The sequence below is a fragment of the Neovison vison genome, chromosome 3 (genome assembly GCF_020171115.1).
Source record: "Neovison vison isolate M4711 chromosome 3, ASM_NN_V1, whole genome shotgun sequence".
Lineage (NCBI taxonomy): Eukaryota > Metazoa > Chordata > Mammalia > Carnivora > Mustelidae > Neogale > Neogale vison.
In genome coordinates, this window is record NC_058093.1 from 40,313,355 (window position 1) to 40,333,916 (window position 20,562).

General features: G+C 39.8%; 1 protein-coding gene across 1 annotated transcript in view; it reads left to right on the forward strand.

Annotated features, from left to right (window-relative positions):
• The window catches only part of DIS3L2 (DIS3 like 3'-5' exoribonuclease 2), a 366,805-nt gene that overhangs the window by 186,849 nt on the left and 159,394 nt on the right, over positions 1–20,562 (forward strand). The window contains exon 9 of the mRNA XM_044241854.1: positions 9,865–10,038. Within this exon, the coding sequence (XP_044097789.1) occupies positions 9,865–10,038 (174 nt within the window). The remainder of the gene's footprint in view (positions 1–9,864; positions 10,039–20,562) is intronic.

A 20,562-nucleotide genomic window follows, 5' to 3' on the forward strand; every position in this document is an offset into this window, starting at 1 on the left:
AGAAACTATGAATGCTATTTGATTTTATGTATAATTAATTATTTTATGTGATTTTTAAGTACTGTAGGGGAGAATCTTATGAAGTTTTGTTTTACAGGTAAAAAATGGTCATATATTGGCAATTTCATGTCTCAACATAATCTACAATTAATCTCTCTATATTATTACTTACCACTTTTGAATCTTACTTCCGAGTCATCCCTCAGCCGGCTTGAATTGCAAATATGTTTTTTTTAGGAAATGGACAGTATACTTTGTGCCTTGTTATAGTAGTTGGGGTTCTTGGAGTCTTAGCTTCCAATTCAGAAGAATCATGACTATAACTCCAGAGATATTAAAATCTCTCAGTTGTAGTGGTGAGTATTATTGTAAGTGGGTCTTAAATATGATATTGAAAGGCCCAACTCCTCCCTTGTGCTCTTGGTTCCCAGACCATGTGCTCAGCTTTAGGATATTAAGAGCAACTTTGTATCCTAAAGGATAGCCCTTCAACCTTAAAATGTTTTGCCTCCCAATTTAGTTCATTGGTACAATATTACACCACTCTAATCAGAGAATTCAGTGGGCTTTGCTACTTCTATAAGATGAAATCCTCAATTATGGTGTTGAGTAATATAACATAATAGCTTAAAGGATAATTTGGTACATCTATGGAATTGTGTTTCTGTAAGCAAGGTGGGTGGTGCAAATGAAGGTAGCAAACCCCAACCCAGAGTTAATGTTTCTTTTAATGGAGAGAAATTATTGCCCTCTGCATCATAGATGGGCTCAGCAAGTTCAGTCTGCTATCAAGTTGGTGCTGACTGGTTCTGAGTCAGAGGCTCAGAGCTGGTAGCTGCTGCCAGCAAGCTGGCATCCTGCAGGTGTGGTCATCAGGTCATTATTAGTGAGAGGAAGTTCACGCCACGGAGCTAAGTTCCTGCTACTTTGTACTTTGTTCACAGTACCAGTGAGCAAGCACAGAGGTGGTTGGGGAGGGAGGTTGGTTGACATTCTCGACAGATCATCCTACCTCCACCATGGAAGTCCTTTGCTGAGCACAAGGAGTCATCCTCTGGGCTCATTTCAGTAGACCCATTTCACACACATGTCTCTTCCCAGATGTCCTTGTCACCAGTACTCCAATCTTTCTTCTTTCAGGTCCCTATCTGTCTGGCTAAACTTATAGCAACTGCCCATCAGGCCATGTTTCTTCGGCCAAAGTAGACCATGGATATATTGCTTGAAGTTCTGCTCTCAGGGTGGAAGTTTCTTTTTTTCAGAGACCACCCGTAGAATGGATATAACCCTATCATAGTCCATTTAGGATTCATGACAGTGGAAGGTCAGTTGGAACTAGGCATTCAAGGTCCTCAGACCTTTCTGCATCCTCCTATGTAGTAGAGAGAGTGCGTGTGTGTGTGTGTGTGTGTGGAGAGAGAGAGAGAGAAAGAGAGTCTGGTTCTCTGAGTCTTACTCTTTCTGATTAGTACCTCCACTTTTCTCATCAGAGATGTAGTGAAATCCTGAATTCAATGATGTGATGATTTATTGCCCTTTAAACTCCTCCCCACCCCTCAGCTGCAAGAGATTCAAAATACGTGTGTGATGCGTATAGGAAGTCCCTGAGTTTTCAGCTTAGCCTGGAATCAGGAATTTAGAGACTGAGCATGTAATTCTTTTTTTCCATCCCTCTTTCAGGTTCTCTAGGCGTCTCTCTTTCTGTGAGCTGTTTGATATCTTTTCAGTAAATTCCTTTTTCAACCAGTTAGTTTCTTGTGCTTTGAACCAAGAACGCAGATAGTTAAAGACATAGGTATTAGAAGATGAATGTAAGAAAGAGAACCTTGGGAAGCTATGAAAATAATAGATGGGTTGGAAATAACTCACGTTCCATTTATTTCCAAAATGTCCTTCAGACCTCGGAGGCAGTAACAACAGGTTCCTTAAATCTTCAATGGAAAAACTTCATTCTAGTGTACACAGGTAATAATATAGTCATTTCAAAAATTATAATTTTAAAAATTAATGAGACTTGAGTCTTTGAACTGTCTGGACTTTTTTTTTTAAGATTTTATTTATTATTTATTTGATAGAGCATGAGCACATAACTAGGCAGAGCTGCAGGCAGAGGCAGAGGGAGAAGCAGACTCCCTGCTGAGCAGGGAGCCCAACATGGAACTTGATCCTGGGACTCCAGGATCATGACCTGAGCTGAAGGCAGGTACTTAACCAACTGAGCCACCCAGATGCACCTTTTTTTTTTTTTTTTTTTTTTAAGAAAGTAAGCTCTGCACTCAATGTGGGGCTTAAACTCACAACTAAAATCAACAGTTGCTTCCCTACCAGCTGAGCCAGCCAAGAGCTCCCTGTCTAGCTTCTTGATTGCAAGTAAGAGAGACTAACTCTGGTTACAAAAGGAGTTTATCAGAAGGATATTGAAGGGCTCACAGAAACAGTAAGAGTCTCAGATGTTTAAAAAACAATGGAGGCATAATACTCCATAGTGTATATGGACCACATCCTCCTTATCCATTCATCCGTTGAAGGGCATCTTGGTTCTTTCCATAGTTTGGCGACTGTGGCCATTGCTGCTATAAACATTGGGGTACAGATGGCCCTTCTTTTCACGACATCTGTATCTTTGGGGTAAATACCCAGGAGTGCAATTGCAGGGTCATAGGGAAGCTCTATTTTTAATTTCTTGAGGAATCTCCACACTTTTCTCCAAAGAGGCTGCACCAACTTGCATTCCCACCAACAGTGTAAGAGGGTTCCCCTTTCTCCACATCCTCTCCAACACATGTTGTTTCCTGTCTTGCTAATTTTGGCCATTCTAACTGGTGTAAGGTGATATCTCAATGTGGTTTTAATTTGAATCTCCCTGAGGGCTAATGATGATGAGCATTTTTTCATGTGTCTGATAGCCTCCTCCATCAGAAAGGATGAATACCCAACTTTTGTAGCAACATGGATGGGACTGGAAGAGATTATGCTGAGTGAAATAAGTCAAGCAGAGAGAGTCAATTATCATATGGTTTCACTTATTTGTGGAGCATAACAAATAGCATGGAGGACAAGGGGCGTTAGAGAGGAGTAGGGAATTTGGGTAAATTGGAAGGGGAGGTGAACCATGAGAGACTATGGACTCTGAAAAACAATCTGAGGGGTTTGAAGTGGCGGGGGGGTGGAAGGTTGGGGTACCAGGTGGTGGGTATTATAGAGGGCACGGCTTGCATGGAGCACTGGGTGTGGTGAAAAAAATAATGAATAATGTTTTTCTGAAAATAAATAAATTGAAAAAAACAAAAACAAAAAAAACAATGGAGATAGGAACCAAGGCAAATCTGGAGAAGCAAGGACGAGAAACCCGGCCATCATCTTTCATCAGAATTAGTTTGGCCACAATGTCAATGGCTTCTACCACTGCTCTTACAGATCAACATTGCCACTGGATACTGTTTCCACCACTGCTATCACTACAAACCACTCTAGCTGCCATGAATGAATCCTGAGAGCCTCTTGTCTTTTTGTCATTCTCTCCACATTCAAAGTCATGAGTTGAGGCAGAGTCTAAGTCATACACAGGGTGCCGGCTATTGGTTTTCATAAGAGTGAGAGGGGTGTTCTATAAATGCCTGGCATTATGTAGGAGGCTAGTCACTTCTGCAATGGAAATTGTAGTCCTTTGGCCCACTTACATGCAATGTAGAAGTCTTCTTTTCAATATGTATGGCTTTTCTTTCTTTTTCTTGCTTTATGATACTTACTAGGACGTCCAACCCCATGTTTAATAGTATTGGTGAGAGTTAACACCCTTGTCTTTTTCCTGGTCTGGAGGAAAGCATTTAGGTTTTCACCTTTAAGTTGTGGTATTAGCACTAGGGTTTTCCTGGGCGGCACTAATCAAATTGAGGTTGTTCCTATTCATCACTCTTTTGTTGAGAGTTTTGATCATGAATGGATGTTGAATTTTGTCCAATGCTTTTCTGCATCTATCAAAATGATTGCATGTTTTTCTCATTGTTTGCTAATATGATGAATTATATTGATTGATTTTTGAATGCTGGACCAATCTTTAAATCTTTACTTGGTCGTGGTGTATTATCTTTTTTCAATATATATACAGTTGACCCTTGAACAATGCACTGACCTCTTGCACAGTTGAAAATCTGTTTAACTTTTAATTGCCTCAGAATTTGCCTAGTAATAGTCTCCTGTTGATTGGAAGCCTTACCAATGACATAAACAGTCAGTTAACATGTACTTTGTATGTTATATGTATTATAGACTCTATTCCTTCAATAAAGTAAGCTAGAGAAAATAAAATGTTATTAAGTAAATCATAAGGAAAGGAAAATACATTTATATTACTGTACTGTATTTATTTTAAAAATCTGCATATAAGTGGACCCACACAGTTCAACCCCATATTGTTCAAGGGTGAATTCTGCGTGTTAATCTTACATAAGTATTTTAAGAATGTGTTCATGAGGGATATTGATCTCATGCATCCTTTCTCTGATTTTGGTATCAAGGTAATGGTGACTTCATGAGCCTAGTTGGAAAGTGTTCCATCCTCTTCTCTATTCTGAAAGAGTTTGTATATAATTGGTATTAATTCTTTTCTTAAATACTTGGTGGCATTTACCAGTGAAGCTATCAGGGCCTGGAGTTTTCTTTGTGAGAAGGTTTTTATACTATGAATTCAGTGTTTTAAACAGAATATTCATGTATTAGTTTCAGCTTGAATAATCTTAGGCAGTTTGTCTTTCAGGAAGTTTATCCATTTGATCCCAGATATTGAATGTATTGCCTTAAAGTCATTTATAATTCCTTTATTATCCTTTTAATGCTTGTAGGATCTATAATGATGTGTCCTGTCTTGTTCCTGATATTGGTAATTTGGGTCTTTCCTTGTTTTTCTTGATTATCCTCACTAGAAACTTTTCTATTTTATTCTCTTTTCAAAGAATCAGCTTTTGATTTTATTGGTTTTCTTTATGGCTAGTCATTTTCTGTCCCTTAATTCTTATTTATTATTTTCTTCCTTCTGCTTACCTGAAATCTAATTTGCTCTTCTTTTTTCATTTTTTTAAGGTAGAAGCTTTAGATCACTAATTTGAGACATTTCTTCTTTTCTAACATGAACATTACATTTATTTAGAGCAGACTTTCCCTCAAAGCAATGCTTTAGCTGCTTCTCACAAATATTGATATATTGTTTTATTCAGTTTGAAATATTTCTGATTCTCTTTTTATTTCTCTTTTAGCCTCCTGTTAATTTAATTTCCAAATATGTATGGATCTTCCTGGTAGCTTTCTGTATTTTTTCCCCACATATTTTTGTTGCTTTTGGCTTTTTGATATGCTTTCTGGGAAAATGACACTAGTCTGAGCCCATGTTGTATGTGAGGAGCCCACAGGCACCCAGTAGGCTACAGAACTTATGGGTAGGCAGGTGTATGTGTCCACTCTGGGCTGGTTTCTCATGGCTGGTATATGAGAGGTGGGGCCAGCCCTGTTGCCACCACTACCTTGTTCCAGTAGCAAGGCTGAAGATGGGGATTTGTTAGAAGTCTGCCCATGAGGCAACCACATCCCCAGTCTCCCTCTACCGTGGTGCACCTAAGAACTCTGGTAGCTATGCATCTACCCTTACATAGGAAACATGGTCTTCTTCAGAGAAATCAAATGGCTCCAGAGAAAACCCGAATGCCTGAGCTAAACCCCTTTCAGGAAGAATGTCATATTTCAGGAAGAATGTCATATCTGTATTCTACACAGAACTTCGACTTATGGCCTGAATGTGGCATGCCAGGGCTTACTAGAATTGAGCACGATCAATTTTGGTATATTTATAGATGACCCATAGATGAAGAGGTATAGTTGCCTTCTAAAAGGTGGAACCCTACTCAGAGCATCAGAGCTATTCTATTAAATGCAGTCATTTACTACTTTTTTAAAAAAAATTTATTTCTTTTCAGTGTATCAGTATTCATTGTTTTTGCACCACACCCAGTGCTCCATGCAATCCGTGCCCTGTCTAATACCCACCACCTGGTTCCCCCAACCTCCCACCCCTTCAAAACCCTCAGATTGTTTTTTAGAGTCCATAGTCTCTCATGGCTCACCTCTCCTTCCAATTTCCCTCAACTCCCTTCTCCTTTCTATCTCCCCTTGTCCTCCATGCTATTTGTTATGCTCCACAAATAAGTAAAACCATATGATAATTGACTCTCTCTGCTTGATTTATTTCACTCAGCATAATCTCTTCCAGTCCCGTCCATGTTGCTACAAAAGTTGAGTATTCATCCTTTCTGATGGAGGCATAATACTCCATAGTGTGTACAGACCACATCTTCCTTATCCATTCATCCGTTGAAGGGCATCTTGGTTCTTTCCACAGTTTGGCGACCATGGCCATTGTTGCTATGAACATTGGGGTACAGATGGCCCTTCTTTTCACTACATCTGTATCTTTGGGGTAAATACCCAGTAGTGCAATGACAGGGTCATAGGGAAGCTCTATTTTTAATTTCTTAAGGAATCTCCACACTGTTCTCCAAAGTGGGTGTACCAATTTGCATTCCCACCAACAGTGTAAGAGGGTTCCCCTTTCTCCACATCCTCTCCAACACATGTTGTTTCCTGTCTTGCTAATTTTGGCCATTCTAACTGGTGTAAGGTGGTATCTCAATGTGGTTTTAATTTGAATCTCCCTGATGACTAGTGATGATGAACATTTTTTCATGTGTCTGATAGCCATTTGTATGTCTTCATTTTTGTGTGTGTGTGTTGTGTTTGAAGAGTTCTTTATAGATCCTGGATATCAACCTTTTTTTAAAAATTTTTTTTATTTTTTATAAACATATATTTTTATCCCCAGGGGTACAGGTCTGTGAATCGCCAGGTTTACACACTTCACAGCACTCACCAAAGCACATACCCTCCCCAATGTCCATAACCCCACCCCCCTTCTCCCAACCCCCCTCCCCCCAGCAACCCTCAGTTTATTTTGTGAGATTAAGAGTCACTTAAGGTTTGTCTCCCTCCCAATCCCATCTTGTTTCATTTATTCTTCTCCTACCCACTTAAGCCCCCATGTTGCATCACCACTTCCTCATATCAGGGAGATCATATGATAGTTGTCTTTCTCCGCTTGACTTATTTCGCTGAGCGTGATACACTCTAGTTCCATCCATGTTGTCGCAGATGGCAAGATTTCATTTCTTTTGATGGCTGCATAGTATTCCATTGTGTTTATATACCACATCTTCTTTATCCATTCATCTGTTGATGGACATCTAGGTTCTTTCCATAGTTTGGCTATTGTGGACATTGCTGCTATAAACATTCGGGTGCACGTGCCCCTTTGGATCACTACGTTTGTATCTTTAGGGTAAATACCCAGTAATGCAATTGCTGGGTCATAGGGCAGTTCTATTTTCAACATTTTGAGGAACCTCCGTGCTGTTTCTGGATATCAACCTTTTGTCTGTACTGTCATTTGCAAATATCTTCTCCCATTCCGTGGGTTGCCTTTTTGTTTTGTTGACTGTTTCCTTTGCTGTGCAGAAGCTTTTGATCTTGATGAGGTCCCCAAAATTCATTTTCGCTTTTCTTTCCTTTGCCTTTGGAGACATATCTTGAAAGAAGTTGCTGTGGCTGATATCGAAGAGGTTACTGCCTATGTTCTCCTCTAGGATTCTGATGGATTCCTGTCTCACATTGAGGTCTTTTATCCATTTTGAGTTTATCTTTGTGTACGGTGTAAGGGAATGGTCGAGTTTCATTCTTCTACATATAGCTGTCCAGTTTTCCCAGCACCATTTATTGAAGAGACTTTTTTCCACTGTATATTTAACAAAATTCAGCATCCATTCCTGATTAAAACGCTTCAAAGTATAGGGATACAGGGAACATTCCTGAACTTCACAAAATCTATCTATGAAAGACCCACAGCAAATATCATCCTCAATAGGAAAAAGCTTGCAGCCTTCCCGTTGAGATCAGGAACACGACAAGGATGCCCACTCTCACCATTCTTGTTCAACAAGTATTAGAAGTCCTAGCAACAGCAATCAGACCACAAAGAGAAATAAAAGGTATCCAAATTGGAATGAAGAAGTCAAACTCTCTCTCTTCGCAGATGACATGATTCTTTATATGGAAAACCCAAAAGACTCCACTCCCAAACTACTAGAACTCGTACAGCAATTCAGCAACGTGGCAGGATACAAAGTCAATGTACAGAAATCAGTGGCTTTCTTATACACTAACGATGAAAATACAGAAAAGGAAATTAGAGAATCAATTCCATTTACTATAGCACCAAGAACCATAAGATACCTGGGAATAAACCTAACCAAAGAGGTAAAGGAACTATACTCGAGGAACTACAGAACACTCATGAAAGAAATTGAAGACACAAAACGATGGAAGACCATTCCATGCTCTTGGATCGGAAGAATAAACATTGTTAAAATGTCTATACTCCTAGAGCAATCTATACTTTTAATGCCATTCCGATCAAAATACCACTGGTATTTTTCAAAGAGCTGGAGCAAATAATCCTAAAATGTGTATGGAATCAGAAGAGACCCCAAATCATTATGGAAATGTTGAAAACAAAAATAAAACTGGGGGCACCACGTTACCTGATTTCAAGCTTTACTACAAAGCTGTGATCACCAAGACAGCATGGTACTGGCATAAAAACAGACACATAGACCAGTGGAACGGAGTAGAGAGCCCAGAAATGGACCCTCAACTCTATGGTCAAATAATCTTCAACAAAACAGGAAAAAATATACAGTCATTTACTTCTAATAGAGCAACTTACTTTTAATGGGCCAAGACCCCAAAATGTGAATGACATTTTTCCAAGTGAGATTGCTATTAATTTTAATTTTCTTCATGATGCATTTCTGTATTATCTAACTTCTTACAGTGAAAATATATTAGTAGTGTGTTCAGATAAAATAGTTTAAAATATTAAGGTAAAAATTAGAATTGTGAAAAAAATATGTGTCTGATCTAATCTAGTGAGTGTGACTTGAGATATAGGTGCTGTGGGACGCCTGGGTGGCTCAGTGGGTTAAGCCTCTGCCTTCTGCTCAGGTGGTGATCTCGGGGTCCTGGGATCAAGCGCCGCATCGGGCTCTCTGCTCAGCGGGGAGCCAGCTTCCCCCCTCTCTCTCTGCCTGCCTCTCTGCCTACTTGTGATCTCTCTCTCTATTAAATAAATAAATAAAATCTTTTTTAAAAAAAGGTATAGGCACTGTGAAACTAATGATTTAACAGCAAACTGGGCTAATCAGAATTGTCTCTAAAGGTGTTTGTAAGAGAAGGGATTGACAAAAGCTTTTAATAATATCAATTTGACTTTTTTTAAAAGATTTTATTCATTTATTTGACAGACAGAGATCACAAGCAGGCAGAGAGGCAGGCGGGGGCGGTGGGGGGGCAGGCTCCCCGCTGAGCAGAGAGCCCGATGCAGGGCTTGATCCCAGGACCCTGAGATCATGTCCTGAGCCGAAGGCAGAGGCATTAACCCACTGAGCCACCCAGGTGCCCCTCAGTTTGACTTTTTCAAGAAAAACAATTGCAGGAAGCCCAAGAAAGGCCATCTGGCCCAACTCCCCACATCAGAATTCCTGAAGAAAGTTAAAATTATACTCTAGTTAGGGATCTAACAGGATAAGAGTATCATTGTCTCTTCTGCTTACCCCTCAGCCCCCATTCACGGGTGATGGTGTTCTTGCTGGGGAAAGACAGGAGGTTTTGAAGATTTGCTCACTACCCTCACTTTTAGAGAGGAAACGGATGCCTATGGTCTTATTTATTCACTGACATACTTGTTCCTCTCTGTCCTGTTCACAGGCAGCTGTCTAAGAGCCTTGGTCAGGCTGGTGAAATTGAGCCTGAAACAGAAGGAATACTAACAGAGTATGGTGTGGATTTCTCTGATTTCTCTTCCGAAGTTCTAGACTGTCTCCCTCAAGGCCTGCCCTGGACAATCCCACCAGAGGAATTCAGCAAGAGAAGAGATTTAAGGTAAATGTCTGAAACTCTTTAAGAACATGTTTCTACCTTTCTGTCTTCTAACTTCACTTTCTTAGGGATGGACCTCAGATGTTTCCATCTTTCTACCAACTTTCAAATTCAGTTCAGTTGAGACTTAAGTGCTCTGTACCAGAGGTGGGCAAAGTATGGCCCACATGCTAAATCCAGCCCACTGCCTATTTATGGATAGCCTATGAGCTAAGCATGGTTTTTATATTTTTAAATGACTGAAAAAAAAATCAAAACAAAATAATCTTTCATGAAAATTATATGAAATTCAAATTTCAGTATCCATTAAATTGTATTGGAACACAGCCATGCTTATTTGGTTATATTTTGTTTATGTCTGTCTTTGTGCACTGCAGCATTAGGGTTGAATAATTGCAACAGAGACCATATGGCCTGGGAAGGGCCCTGTGGCCCTTTATAGAAAAAGCCTGCTCCCATTTGTTCTTGACCATTCTAATTTCAGAAGATACAGTTGCCATCTCTTTTTCTCATTGTTATGTCCCCTTAGGTCTGATGGAATAACAACAATGTTATCTGGTCAGAAGTACCTTCCTTTAAACGGGCCTCTTCAGGCACAGAGCAAAGGGTTCAAAGCTTCTGTGCTTGGAGCTTCATTTTAAAGCTTTACTTTTAGGTCTGGAATTTGTTGGAAAGTACTTTTGTGGTATTTTTATAACAACATCTTCTTTGAAGATGTTTCTTCATTGTGGGATGTTAGTTCTTTTCTGATATTTCTCTTCAGAATTTGGTTTCAGTACTGGCATTCATTTTGGATGCCACATGGAGATATTTAGAACCAAGAAACTTTTCATACAACCCACTGAGGCTGTGGAAGGTTTTCTGCTAAGGTCATCCCATGTCAGAGTCTTTTCCACCACACTTGCTCACTTCATGCAGCTGAACTTATGATTCCTTCGCTCTTGGTGCCCCTTACTCCATCTAGTTCAAGAATCCTCTTTCTCTGCTCCCTCTTGCTATTGTATCTTTTTCCTTTAAGATACAAATGCTTTTTTTCTTTTCTTGCAAAGGGTAGGCAAGGAAAAGGAGATGACAGTCCCCTTTCCTTCTCGTTAGTAGCTCTGATGGACCACACGTTTATATTTGTAGTCACTTAACTCAAGTTGCTGTCCTGGCTTTCAGTAGTAACCACCACTCGTGGAACTCCTGCTGGTCCGTGATCTCATCAGGGGCTTTGGGGTCTTGGGCCCAAACCACTCTGTCTGAACCATCATTTTCTCATATACAAATTGAAGGGCTTGTTTGCTGAGGTCTTTCCCTAAATCTTGGAATCTATTAAAAAAAAAAAAAATCTAAGGACACCTGGGTGGCTCAGTTGGTTAAGCAGCTGCCTTCGGCTCAGGTTATGATCCCAGTGTCCTGGGATTGAGTCCCGCATCGGGCTCCTTGCTCAGCAGGGAGCCTGCTTCTCCCTCTGTCTCTGCCTGCCATTCTGTCTGCCTGTGCTCGCTCTCTCTCCCTCTCTCTCTCTGACAAATAATTAAAATCTTTAAAAACAAAAAACAAAACAAAACAAAAAAAAAACCCTAGTAAGAATGAATGGTTGAACTTCATTGTTTGAAGTTTAAGTCAGTCTAGTCATTCCGCAGTAACTATCAACATTTGAAATGTACCTACCCTTTCACCCAAAAACTTGACTTCAAGAAACCCATCCTACTCAAAGTGTACAAGGATAGATGTACAAGAATGTTCATTGCTGCTCTTTTGTAAAAGTGACACTGTTCATGTCCCTCAACAAAGGGATGACTTTTTTTAAAAAAAATTATTTATTTATTTGAGAGATAGAGAGAGGGTACACAGGCATGGTAGGGGCAGAGGGAGAGTCTCAATCAGACTCCCTGCTGAGTGCAGAGCCCAACTTGGGACTCAGTCCCATGACCCTGAGATTATGACCTGAGCCTACAGCAAACATCGGACACTCAATCGTCTGAGCCACCCAGGCACCCCAGCAAAGGTATGGTTAAATAACCTTGTCATACCAGCCAGGTTGCGTTCCCTGCAGCTGCCAAACAGGAACTAGATCCATGTGGACTGTCCTAAAGGGGTGGTTGTCATCTGTTGCCAAGTAAAAGAAACAGGTTTCAAAACAGTGTGAATATGAGCCTATTTTTAATAAAGCCAAAGAATATAAAAATACTGTCCAAAAGCATATACCCATGCATACATATATATGCATATACAAAAATATATATGCATAGAAAATGGTCTGGAAGGAAATACATTGAACATCGACAGTCGTGATCATGAGTGGACTTGGTAGGGTAGTAGGAGGTAGGGAGGGGCAGTATTTCACTTCATTTTTTAAATTGCTCTATTTTACAAATTATTTTTTTTTAAGATTTTATTTATTTATTTGACAGTGAGAGACCACAAGTAGGCAGAGAGGCAGGCAGAGAGAGAGGGGGAAGCAGGCTTCCTACTGAGCAGAGAGCCCGATGCAGGGCTCAATCCCAGGACCCTGGGATCATGATCTGAGCCGAAAGCAGAGGCCTTAACCCACTGAGCCACCCAGGTGCCCCCAAATTATTTTTTAAAATAACTTTTATATCTTTTAAAAATTATACATGGGACTGTCAGAAAAGAGATGTGATTGATCTTTTTTAGCCTGATTCTTAGCCTACAGATAAATAAGGCATTTCAACAGTCCGCCAGCCCCACGTGTTCTCAGTTCCACTCGGGTGGCTCCATGTTGCCTTTTTCTTTGGCCCCAGTTGCCTCTGAGTTAGACCACAGAACAGGAGGCCTTGCTCTGCAGAAGACCTCTGTTAAAATATGCTTGTGTGTGCTGTGCAAGGATCCAAAGATCCAGGGAGCTTATAGGACGAGCTGTAGTATACTGCTTTGAGCATAGTATCAGTGATTTTTTTTTTTTAAAGATTTTATTTATTTATTTGACAGAGAGAGATCACAAGCAGGCAGAGAGGCAGGCAGAAAAGGAGGAAGCAGGCTCCCCGCTGAGCAGAGAGCCCGACGCGGGGCTCGATCCCAGGACCCTGAGATCATGACCCGAGCCGAAGGCAGCGTCTTAACCCACTGAGCCACCCAGGCGCCCCTGATTTTTTTTTTTTATCACTTTAACCTCCCAACACGTTTTCATTGCCTATTATCGCTAGGATTATGTTTCTAAAATTCAAATCTGATTTCTTTTACTCCTTTAGCTTAAAATCTTTCAACTGTTTCCCAATACCTAAAGTAGTAATCTCTAAAGTTTTTTGAAACATGCATTCCCAATAACATTTATGTCTTTATTTTATAATCACAAGCATATTTACCACTTTTCTTATTTATTATGTACATTATAAATATACATAAAAGTGGAAAAATGAGAATAAAATAAATTTTGAAGATACTTTCCTTTAAAAAGGTATAGTAAGCTGTTCACATTCATAATTTTACTTTTGATGAGAGCAGTGTGATTGAAATTCATGTTTTTTTAAAATTTTTGTTTTCACAACCTGTTATATAGAAACACAAAGTTCTGTTTATAAGTTCTGTATATTTTGATACTTAGTTTTAGATTTAATGGTTATCGTAACTGAAAAAGATACCTCAGAAGACGATAATTGAAATTACTAAATCATAATATTCATGTTTTAGTCCTATTCACTGATTATATTCAGAAATACAATCCAGCTAATAAATTTTCATCTTTCATGATGTCAGTCAGTTCTTGTGAACTAATTGAAAGGTGCTATATTTTTAGAGTTAAAAAATAGGTTCATAGTCTTTGGTTATTCTTCAGTTGGCATCTTGAAAAAATAGGTAGAAAATTCTCTCACAAAGTTTAAGTGTATAGATATGAGTAGTTTTGCAGTAGTGCAGTCTTAGGCTTAGATTGTTTTAGGTCTCCAAATTTATGACATTTCAAATGCCCTTTTTAAAAATGTTGTCTTCAAAACCTGAGTTTTTTTGTTTTTTTTTTTTTGTTCAAAAATCAGTATTTTTTTTCTTGTTAAAATGTCGCCTTTACCTTGAAGTAACAGATTAAGTGTTTTTATTTTTTTCTAAGGATCCGTTGGGTAGCATATGGTTGGCAGTCATTGTTTTGAAATCATACATGTGGCTGGTGATGAATTTATATTAGGGGCAGAAGAAATGTCAACTTTGCCATTTTAGTAGTAGTATTAGTACTATTGGTACTATAGTATTAGTAGAATTAGTATTATTAGTTTAGTAGTATCTTCAGTCTGTGGATCTTTGTAATAATCTTTTTTAGCCACTTGCCTATTTTGTAAGGATTAGTTTAGCTGAAACTAAGTAATTTCCATAAATCCATGTATGTGGCATGAGCAAATCCCATTGATCACAGTTGGCTGAAAGCACAGGAAGTAATGAGGACGCAAGTGTCATTGGCTTTCTGTTCTGGAACACTGACGCTTTTTTCTGGACACTTCACTTAACTCCTGCCATATACCTGCCATATACCTTATGAGGGCACCAAGATTAATTTTTTATGTATTTATGTATGTAATCAGTTAACTGCTTACTTTTTACAATAAAAAATGAACATAAAGAGAAGTCTGTGGTATGCTGAAGTCTTTTGATCTGGTTACCTTTTCCTTCTCTTCAGTCTTAAGATAGATTCACTTAGTTTTTCAGCTGACAAATATTAATTGAATACCATCCATGGGTAGTGGAGATTCGATAATTGGGTGGGATTGTGCCAGAGGGGAGAGTTGCTTGGTACGAGCGTTTGTAGTATGTGATTTCTTCTGCTCAGAGGTGCAGTGCCTTCAAAGAGGTTTTTATCAACATTACTTTCCTAGGAATGTCACAGGAATTTGGAATGAGTCCGAGCACCCACTAAAAAACATGAATAAATTAATACATATTCTGTAAACTCCTAAATGAAACCCTCTATGTCTTTTTCCTTTTCCTGTCTTCTGTCCTATATACATCTATTTATACATATTATTTTTATATGGATATATGTAATGTATGCCTAATTCTAAGTTAGTTACTGGAAATACAGAGACAAAAAAGGCCCAGTTCTTGTTCTTTAGGACTTTATTCTTTCTCAGGGAGACAAATTACAGCAAAGTATGGCACAATGATACCAATATGATACCAGTATGAGCCACTGCCAAGGGCACTGGTGCTTGAACCGGTATCTGAAAAGTGAGCAGGCATAGAGGGAGCTAAAGGGACTAAAGCAGTCTTCATTTAGTGATAGGATGTGGCTGCAGAAAAGGTGATACATTCCTGTAAGACTCCCAGATCCTTCAATACCAGGGCTCACAACTCCTATGCTTTTGATAGCTTCTTGACCCCTGCTGCTCGGCCACTCTGCCATGCATCCTGCAGCGTTCCTCTGGCTCTAGCTATGTAAGGACTTCTACATACCCGTTTAGGTTTGGTATTTGAATGATTATATTTGGAACAGAAAAGTTCCATCAATCTTTAAACCTCATAATCCAATTATGTCAGTAAAATTCCAGTTTTTTAGTCCAGTGGAATTGGGGTAATATTTTGCAAACTGAAGTTGAGAGAAATAGTGTTTATTTTGAAAAGAAAAATGGCTGGTTAGCAATTTTCAAGAAGGAAGGCTGGTGTGAACTCCTAGGGGTGATCTGGCCCTTCTGATCGTGAGCACCATTTTTCTGGACCTTCACCTCTAGTCTCTGGAGAATCCCTGTTTGCATGGCCTAGACCTGCAGCTCTCTTCAGCAGGGCATCTGAGGTTAAAGAAGAGCAAAGAGCAAGCAGCACTAATACAGCAGGGCTTTGGGGATCAGGAAGAGACTGGATCCAAGGAAACTGCTTGTAGGGGGTTGCACCAGAAGCCCAAGAAACCCGAAGGTTGTTTCTGAGACAGGCTCCACTTATTTCTAATTTCATTCTTATTATTTTGTTTCCTTTGTTGCTAAACTGGAACAGGAAACTGAAGCTTAAAAGCTCAATTAAAGTGGAAAATGAAAACCTAAATATTGGAGGGGGAAAATACCATGCTAAAATGATTTTTATATTTTTCCTATAGTTAGTAATATTGTGGAAGTTTGGATCACATCACTTTTTAGTAAAACCTGAGCTTCCTTGAAGTGGAGGTGGTATCTATAGTTTTTCACAGGAGAACTTGTGTATATCTATTTCTTCACTATCCCCTCAATAAAAAGGATGCCCAGTGACCTCCACCGGACCATTACAAATGTGAAACTTGGCACTTAAAATTGCTTGCTCTAAATTTTCCAATTGCTTTCTCTCTCTTTTTTTTTCCATTTAATGTCGTTCTGCCAACTAGTGATTTTATTATTATAAACAGGACATTGTATTCACTTTTAAGAAGAAATATGAAGCTGAAGGTAAAATTACAAACTGCAGCTTCTCAGCTGCCAAAATAGAAAACAGTGAGCTAAAAATACCAAGCCCAGAAAGGGTGCTGTGGCAAGAAATATTGAAATATCTTCAAGATGGAACTCTTCCAAACAGACAGAAATTTCCTTTTACTCCAGGTAAAACCAACCTTGAAATAGCTGCTTGAAAGGAGAGACATATAATACTAACCTCTCTCAGGTCAACCCTTTAGTGGGAAAGCTTTCAAACATAACTAACATTAAGTGACTAATGATCTTGCTGTTTCTCAGGAAGTCCAGTATGATTAAATTCCCATTTAGAAAAGGTTCCTCTGGTAAAGGAGTGTGGCAGCATTGAAGGAGTACTAGAAGTTAGTCCTAGCTCTCCTGGGAACTAGTGGGGTGACCTTGAGCAAATTAATTAAATTTGGGGAGATGGAGAGAGGGAGAGCACTTTCATCCTTTGTAAAATGGATTATCTGATCAGGTTAGGATTTTCCAAAAGGTGTTGGTAGGTCATGCATCCTTTGGGATTTTAATAGAGTGTCATAGAGTAAAAGGGTTCTGTGGCCAAATATTTTTAGAAAACAGTAGGTTAATATTTCTTCGAACTCCTTCTCTTGGATTATCTAATGGACCTAGTGCCCCTTAGACTACACGTTGAAATTGTTCAACTAAATATTTCAAAATGTACTGGCTGTGATGGAATATGACTCTCTTTGAGATGTCCCCTTGGAGTTACTCAGAGTCCTCTCATCCTTGCATTAGAAAGAAGTAGTATTCCATTGGTGACCATCTGCCACATTTATCTGACAGATATACTGACCGTGCCTTCCTGTGGGCCACACAGAAAATCCAAGGATTGTGTTTTGAATCTCACCTCTTCATTGCCAAGGGAATCCCTTCTTTCCTTACCTGGAACAGAGCAAGATTAAATTGTTCTGCATTAAACAAGGAAGATGTCCTTGTTATTTTAAACTTACTGGCAATATTATTCCATTCTTGTAAATCCCAAATCACTGTTAATGAAATTACAAGAAACTCATAGACAATAAGAAAGATTAATGGGTCCTAATGCTTACATGGAGTAATGGCTTCTCAGGGGTCTATACTTTGCCAGTTCTACTGATCTCTCACGTCTCTACACTTTTTAATGCCTGGGCTGGAGATAAAAGAAGGCAACTTCCAGCAGAAAGTTTTGGGAAAGAAACAAGCCTCCCACTGAAGGTAATGGAGAGTGGGCAAGGAAGACAGGGTTTGAAAATGAGATCCATGAGAAGTAAATATTTGTATGAGGAAATCATTCTTAAGACTAGGAGTTGCTGGGTAGCTTGATACTCATATCAGGGCAAGTGAAAAAATGAAATTACCAGCTTTATTGATAATAGTAAAAGAGGGAAATAAGTTTCTTAGCTTCTACGCAGTATCCTGTCCTGATTCAGCCCCTCATCTTCCCCAGACAATTTTATTCTCCCATAGCTGTGTGTCTTGCCCATGCCCTGCCCTTCATCTATTCCCCAGGGCCCATCTTAACTGCCTTTGCCATCTCACTCTGGAAGAATTAGTCAACACACTCTCCTTTCCCTTCCCTGTTTGTTCACATCTATTTCCTGGCACTTGCCAAACTGTCCTCTAACGTCCCTGTGTGTGACTCTATCCTGATGGATGGCAAAGCCCTCAAGAACAAAGATTAGGTCTTACTTGTCTTTCTGTTTCTTGAATCTGACTCAGTAACTGTTATGTAATAAACTGTATATGTAAATACATGTGTATAAGATAAAAAGAGGGAGAAAAAGGAAGAAGTCAACATTTTGTGTGGGAGTTTGCAGAATATGTATTAATTGGTTGAATAGAACATGTTTCTAAGTGCTGGGATCCATTCCTGTTTCTTCTTGGTTGGTATTCCTGGGAAGGTGAATGGTGAAGAGACATAGTCCAGTGCTTTCAAAGAGGTTGCTGTGTAATGTGAAAACAGGGTAGGAAAACATCTTAAAGAATAAAGTGTTAAAGTTGCTCTGATAAAATGAGGCACTTGTATTTGTGACAAAGGTAGAGTATGCCCATTCTTCCCAGCCCTCCTCCTTCCTAAAAACATGGACATAACATAACAAACAAGCATAGGAAGATTCAGAAAGGTGGAAAAGAGAAGGCAGGTTGCACGGGAGTCTCAGGACTTGAGGAATATGCCAGTGATTCCCCTGGTTTTCCTCATTGCCAACCATATAGTCCAGAAAGGGTGCTGTAGAAGGTGCCACCCTGGAATGAACAAAAGGCAGAGGAAAAAAGATCTCCAAGAGATTGCTCTTGCCACATGCAGGTGACACTCTGATTCCGCTTTGGGAGGTGTGACGTCTGAGCAGGGCTAGTCTTCTGTCCCCTGCATAGCAGAAGCTTATTCCCAGGCTCAGGTAGTGTTGGTGGAACCAAGGAAGGAGCTGTTCTGCCTTCCCCTTCTCAATGGAAGGAGGCATGGGTCAATTTTCCTTTGGGGATAGTGTCTGTGGGGCCACGTGAGGAGCAGACTCTCTTCTTCACCCAGTAGAAGCAGATTGTGTTCTGATTCTCCTCTTGGGTAGTGTGGGCAGAGCTAAGGGTGGAGTTGAGTTTCTGTCCCCCAGCAAAAATAGGCAGTGTTCCACTTGTCCCATGGGAGTAGGGCCAGCAAGTCCCAGAGGTAAAAGGAGCCACCATTCCTACCTGGCAGCAAAGAGATGTGATGAGTCAGGGGCGATTCCCAAAGCACACGCCCTGTGTCACTGGAATGGAACCCAGTGTGAACCAGGCCTGTACCTCCTGCCACCATAAACCAAGGAGTGGGAGGCACTCACCCACTCCCCACTCCTAGAGTCAACAGGGAGTTGAGCTTCTGCCCCTGAACTGTAGTCACAAGACATACCAGCTTTTAGCTTTTCCCCTTCCTGGTGACAGTGGGGCTTAGCAGGGAGCTTCATTTATACCCACACTTGGAATTGGTGAGAAAGTGGAAATTGGTGCCCCTTTTTCACCAGGAAGATGTCAACAGGGCTAAAGGGAAACCTGGATTGCTACCTCCAGTAAGGCACTGTGAGTCTGTGTGTCATTTTTGCTCGGTTGGTAGCATTGGGATTCAATAGGAAGCTGAACACCCACGTTCACCTTGCCCTTGGGCTATACCTCAGTAGGAGACTGCTTAAAAAAACAAAAACAAAGACCCACAAAAGACTATATAGGATCCGGAGTCTCCTAGTATAATACCCAAAATGTTTACAGGATATTCAAAATTCACTCATCATACCAAGAACCAGGAAAAACAATTTGAATGAGAAAATATAGCTGATACTGATACCAAGATGAGTCAGATGTCGCAATTACCTGATAAGGATTTTAAAGCAACCTCTGCAAAAATGCTTTAACAAATAATCATGAATTGTCTTGAAAGAAATGAAAAAAATAGAAACTCTCAACAAAGAAATTTAAAAAGAAGGAAAATATCAAAGTAAGAAATATCACCAAAAATAAATAAAATAAAACAAAAAATATCCGGAACTCAATAGTAGATTAGAGATTATAGGATAGAATTAGAATTAATGAACTTGAAGACAGAGCAGTAGGATTTACCTAGTTTGAGCAAGAAGGATTTATGTGATAATAACAATAGAGCAAACATTTGTATCAATGGAGTCCCAGAAAGAGAGGAGAGAGCAAATGGGACTAGAAATGTATTCAAAGTAGTAATGGCTGATAACTTCCCAAATTCGGCCCAAGATCAGCCTTCAGTAAGCTGAGCAGGTTCCTGTAAAGAACTACTTCACTTCTGATGTCAGACGTGTGGGTTTTTAACACCTTAAGCAGTTCTGAACACCAGCTGGGTGTCCTACAGTGGAACTCAGACCTGACGCTATCAACCTAGAGGTAGTGTCAGATCCCATAGGTTAAGGACTCAGTCCCACAAGATTGCCCCCTCCAACTTGGGAAGCCAGTCACAAGTCCAGGTTGTTAGTTGTGCTCTAGCTGACAGGCTATAAATTGAGTATTCCTTGGCCCCCTCCCCAGGTTTGATTAATTTGCTAGTGTAGTTCACAGAACTTAGAAAAACAGCTTACTTACTAGATTACTGGTTTCTTAGAAAAGAATAGAATTCAGGCACTTGTAGATGAACAAGATGCGTGGGGCAAGGAAATGTAGCAAGATGTGTCGCATGGAGCTTCCAGACGCTCTC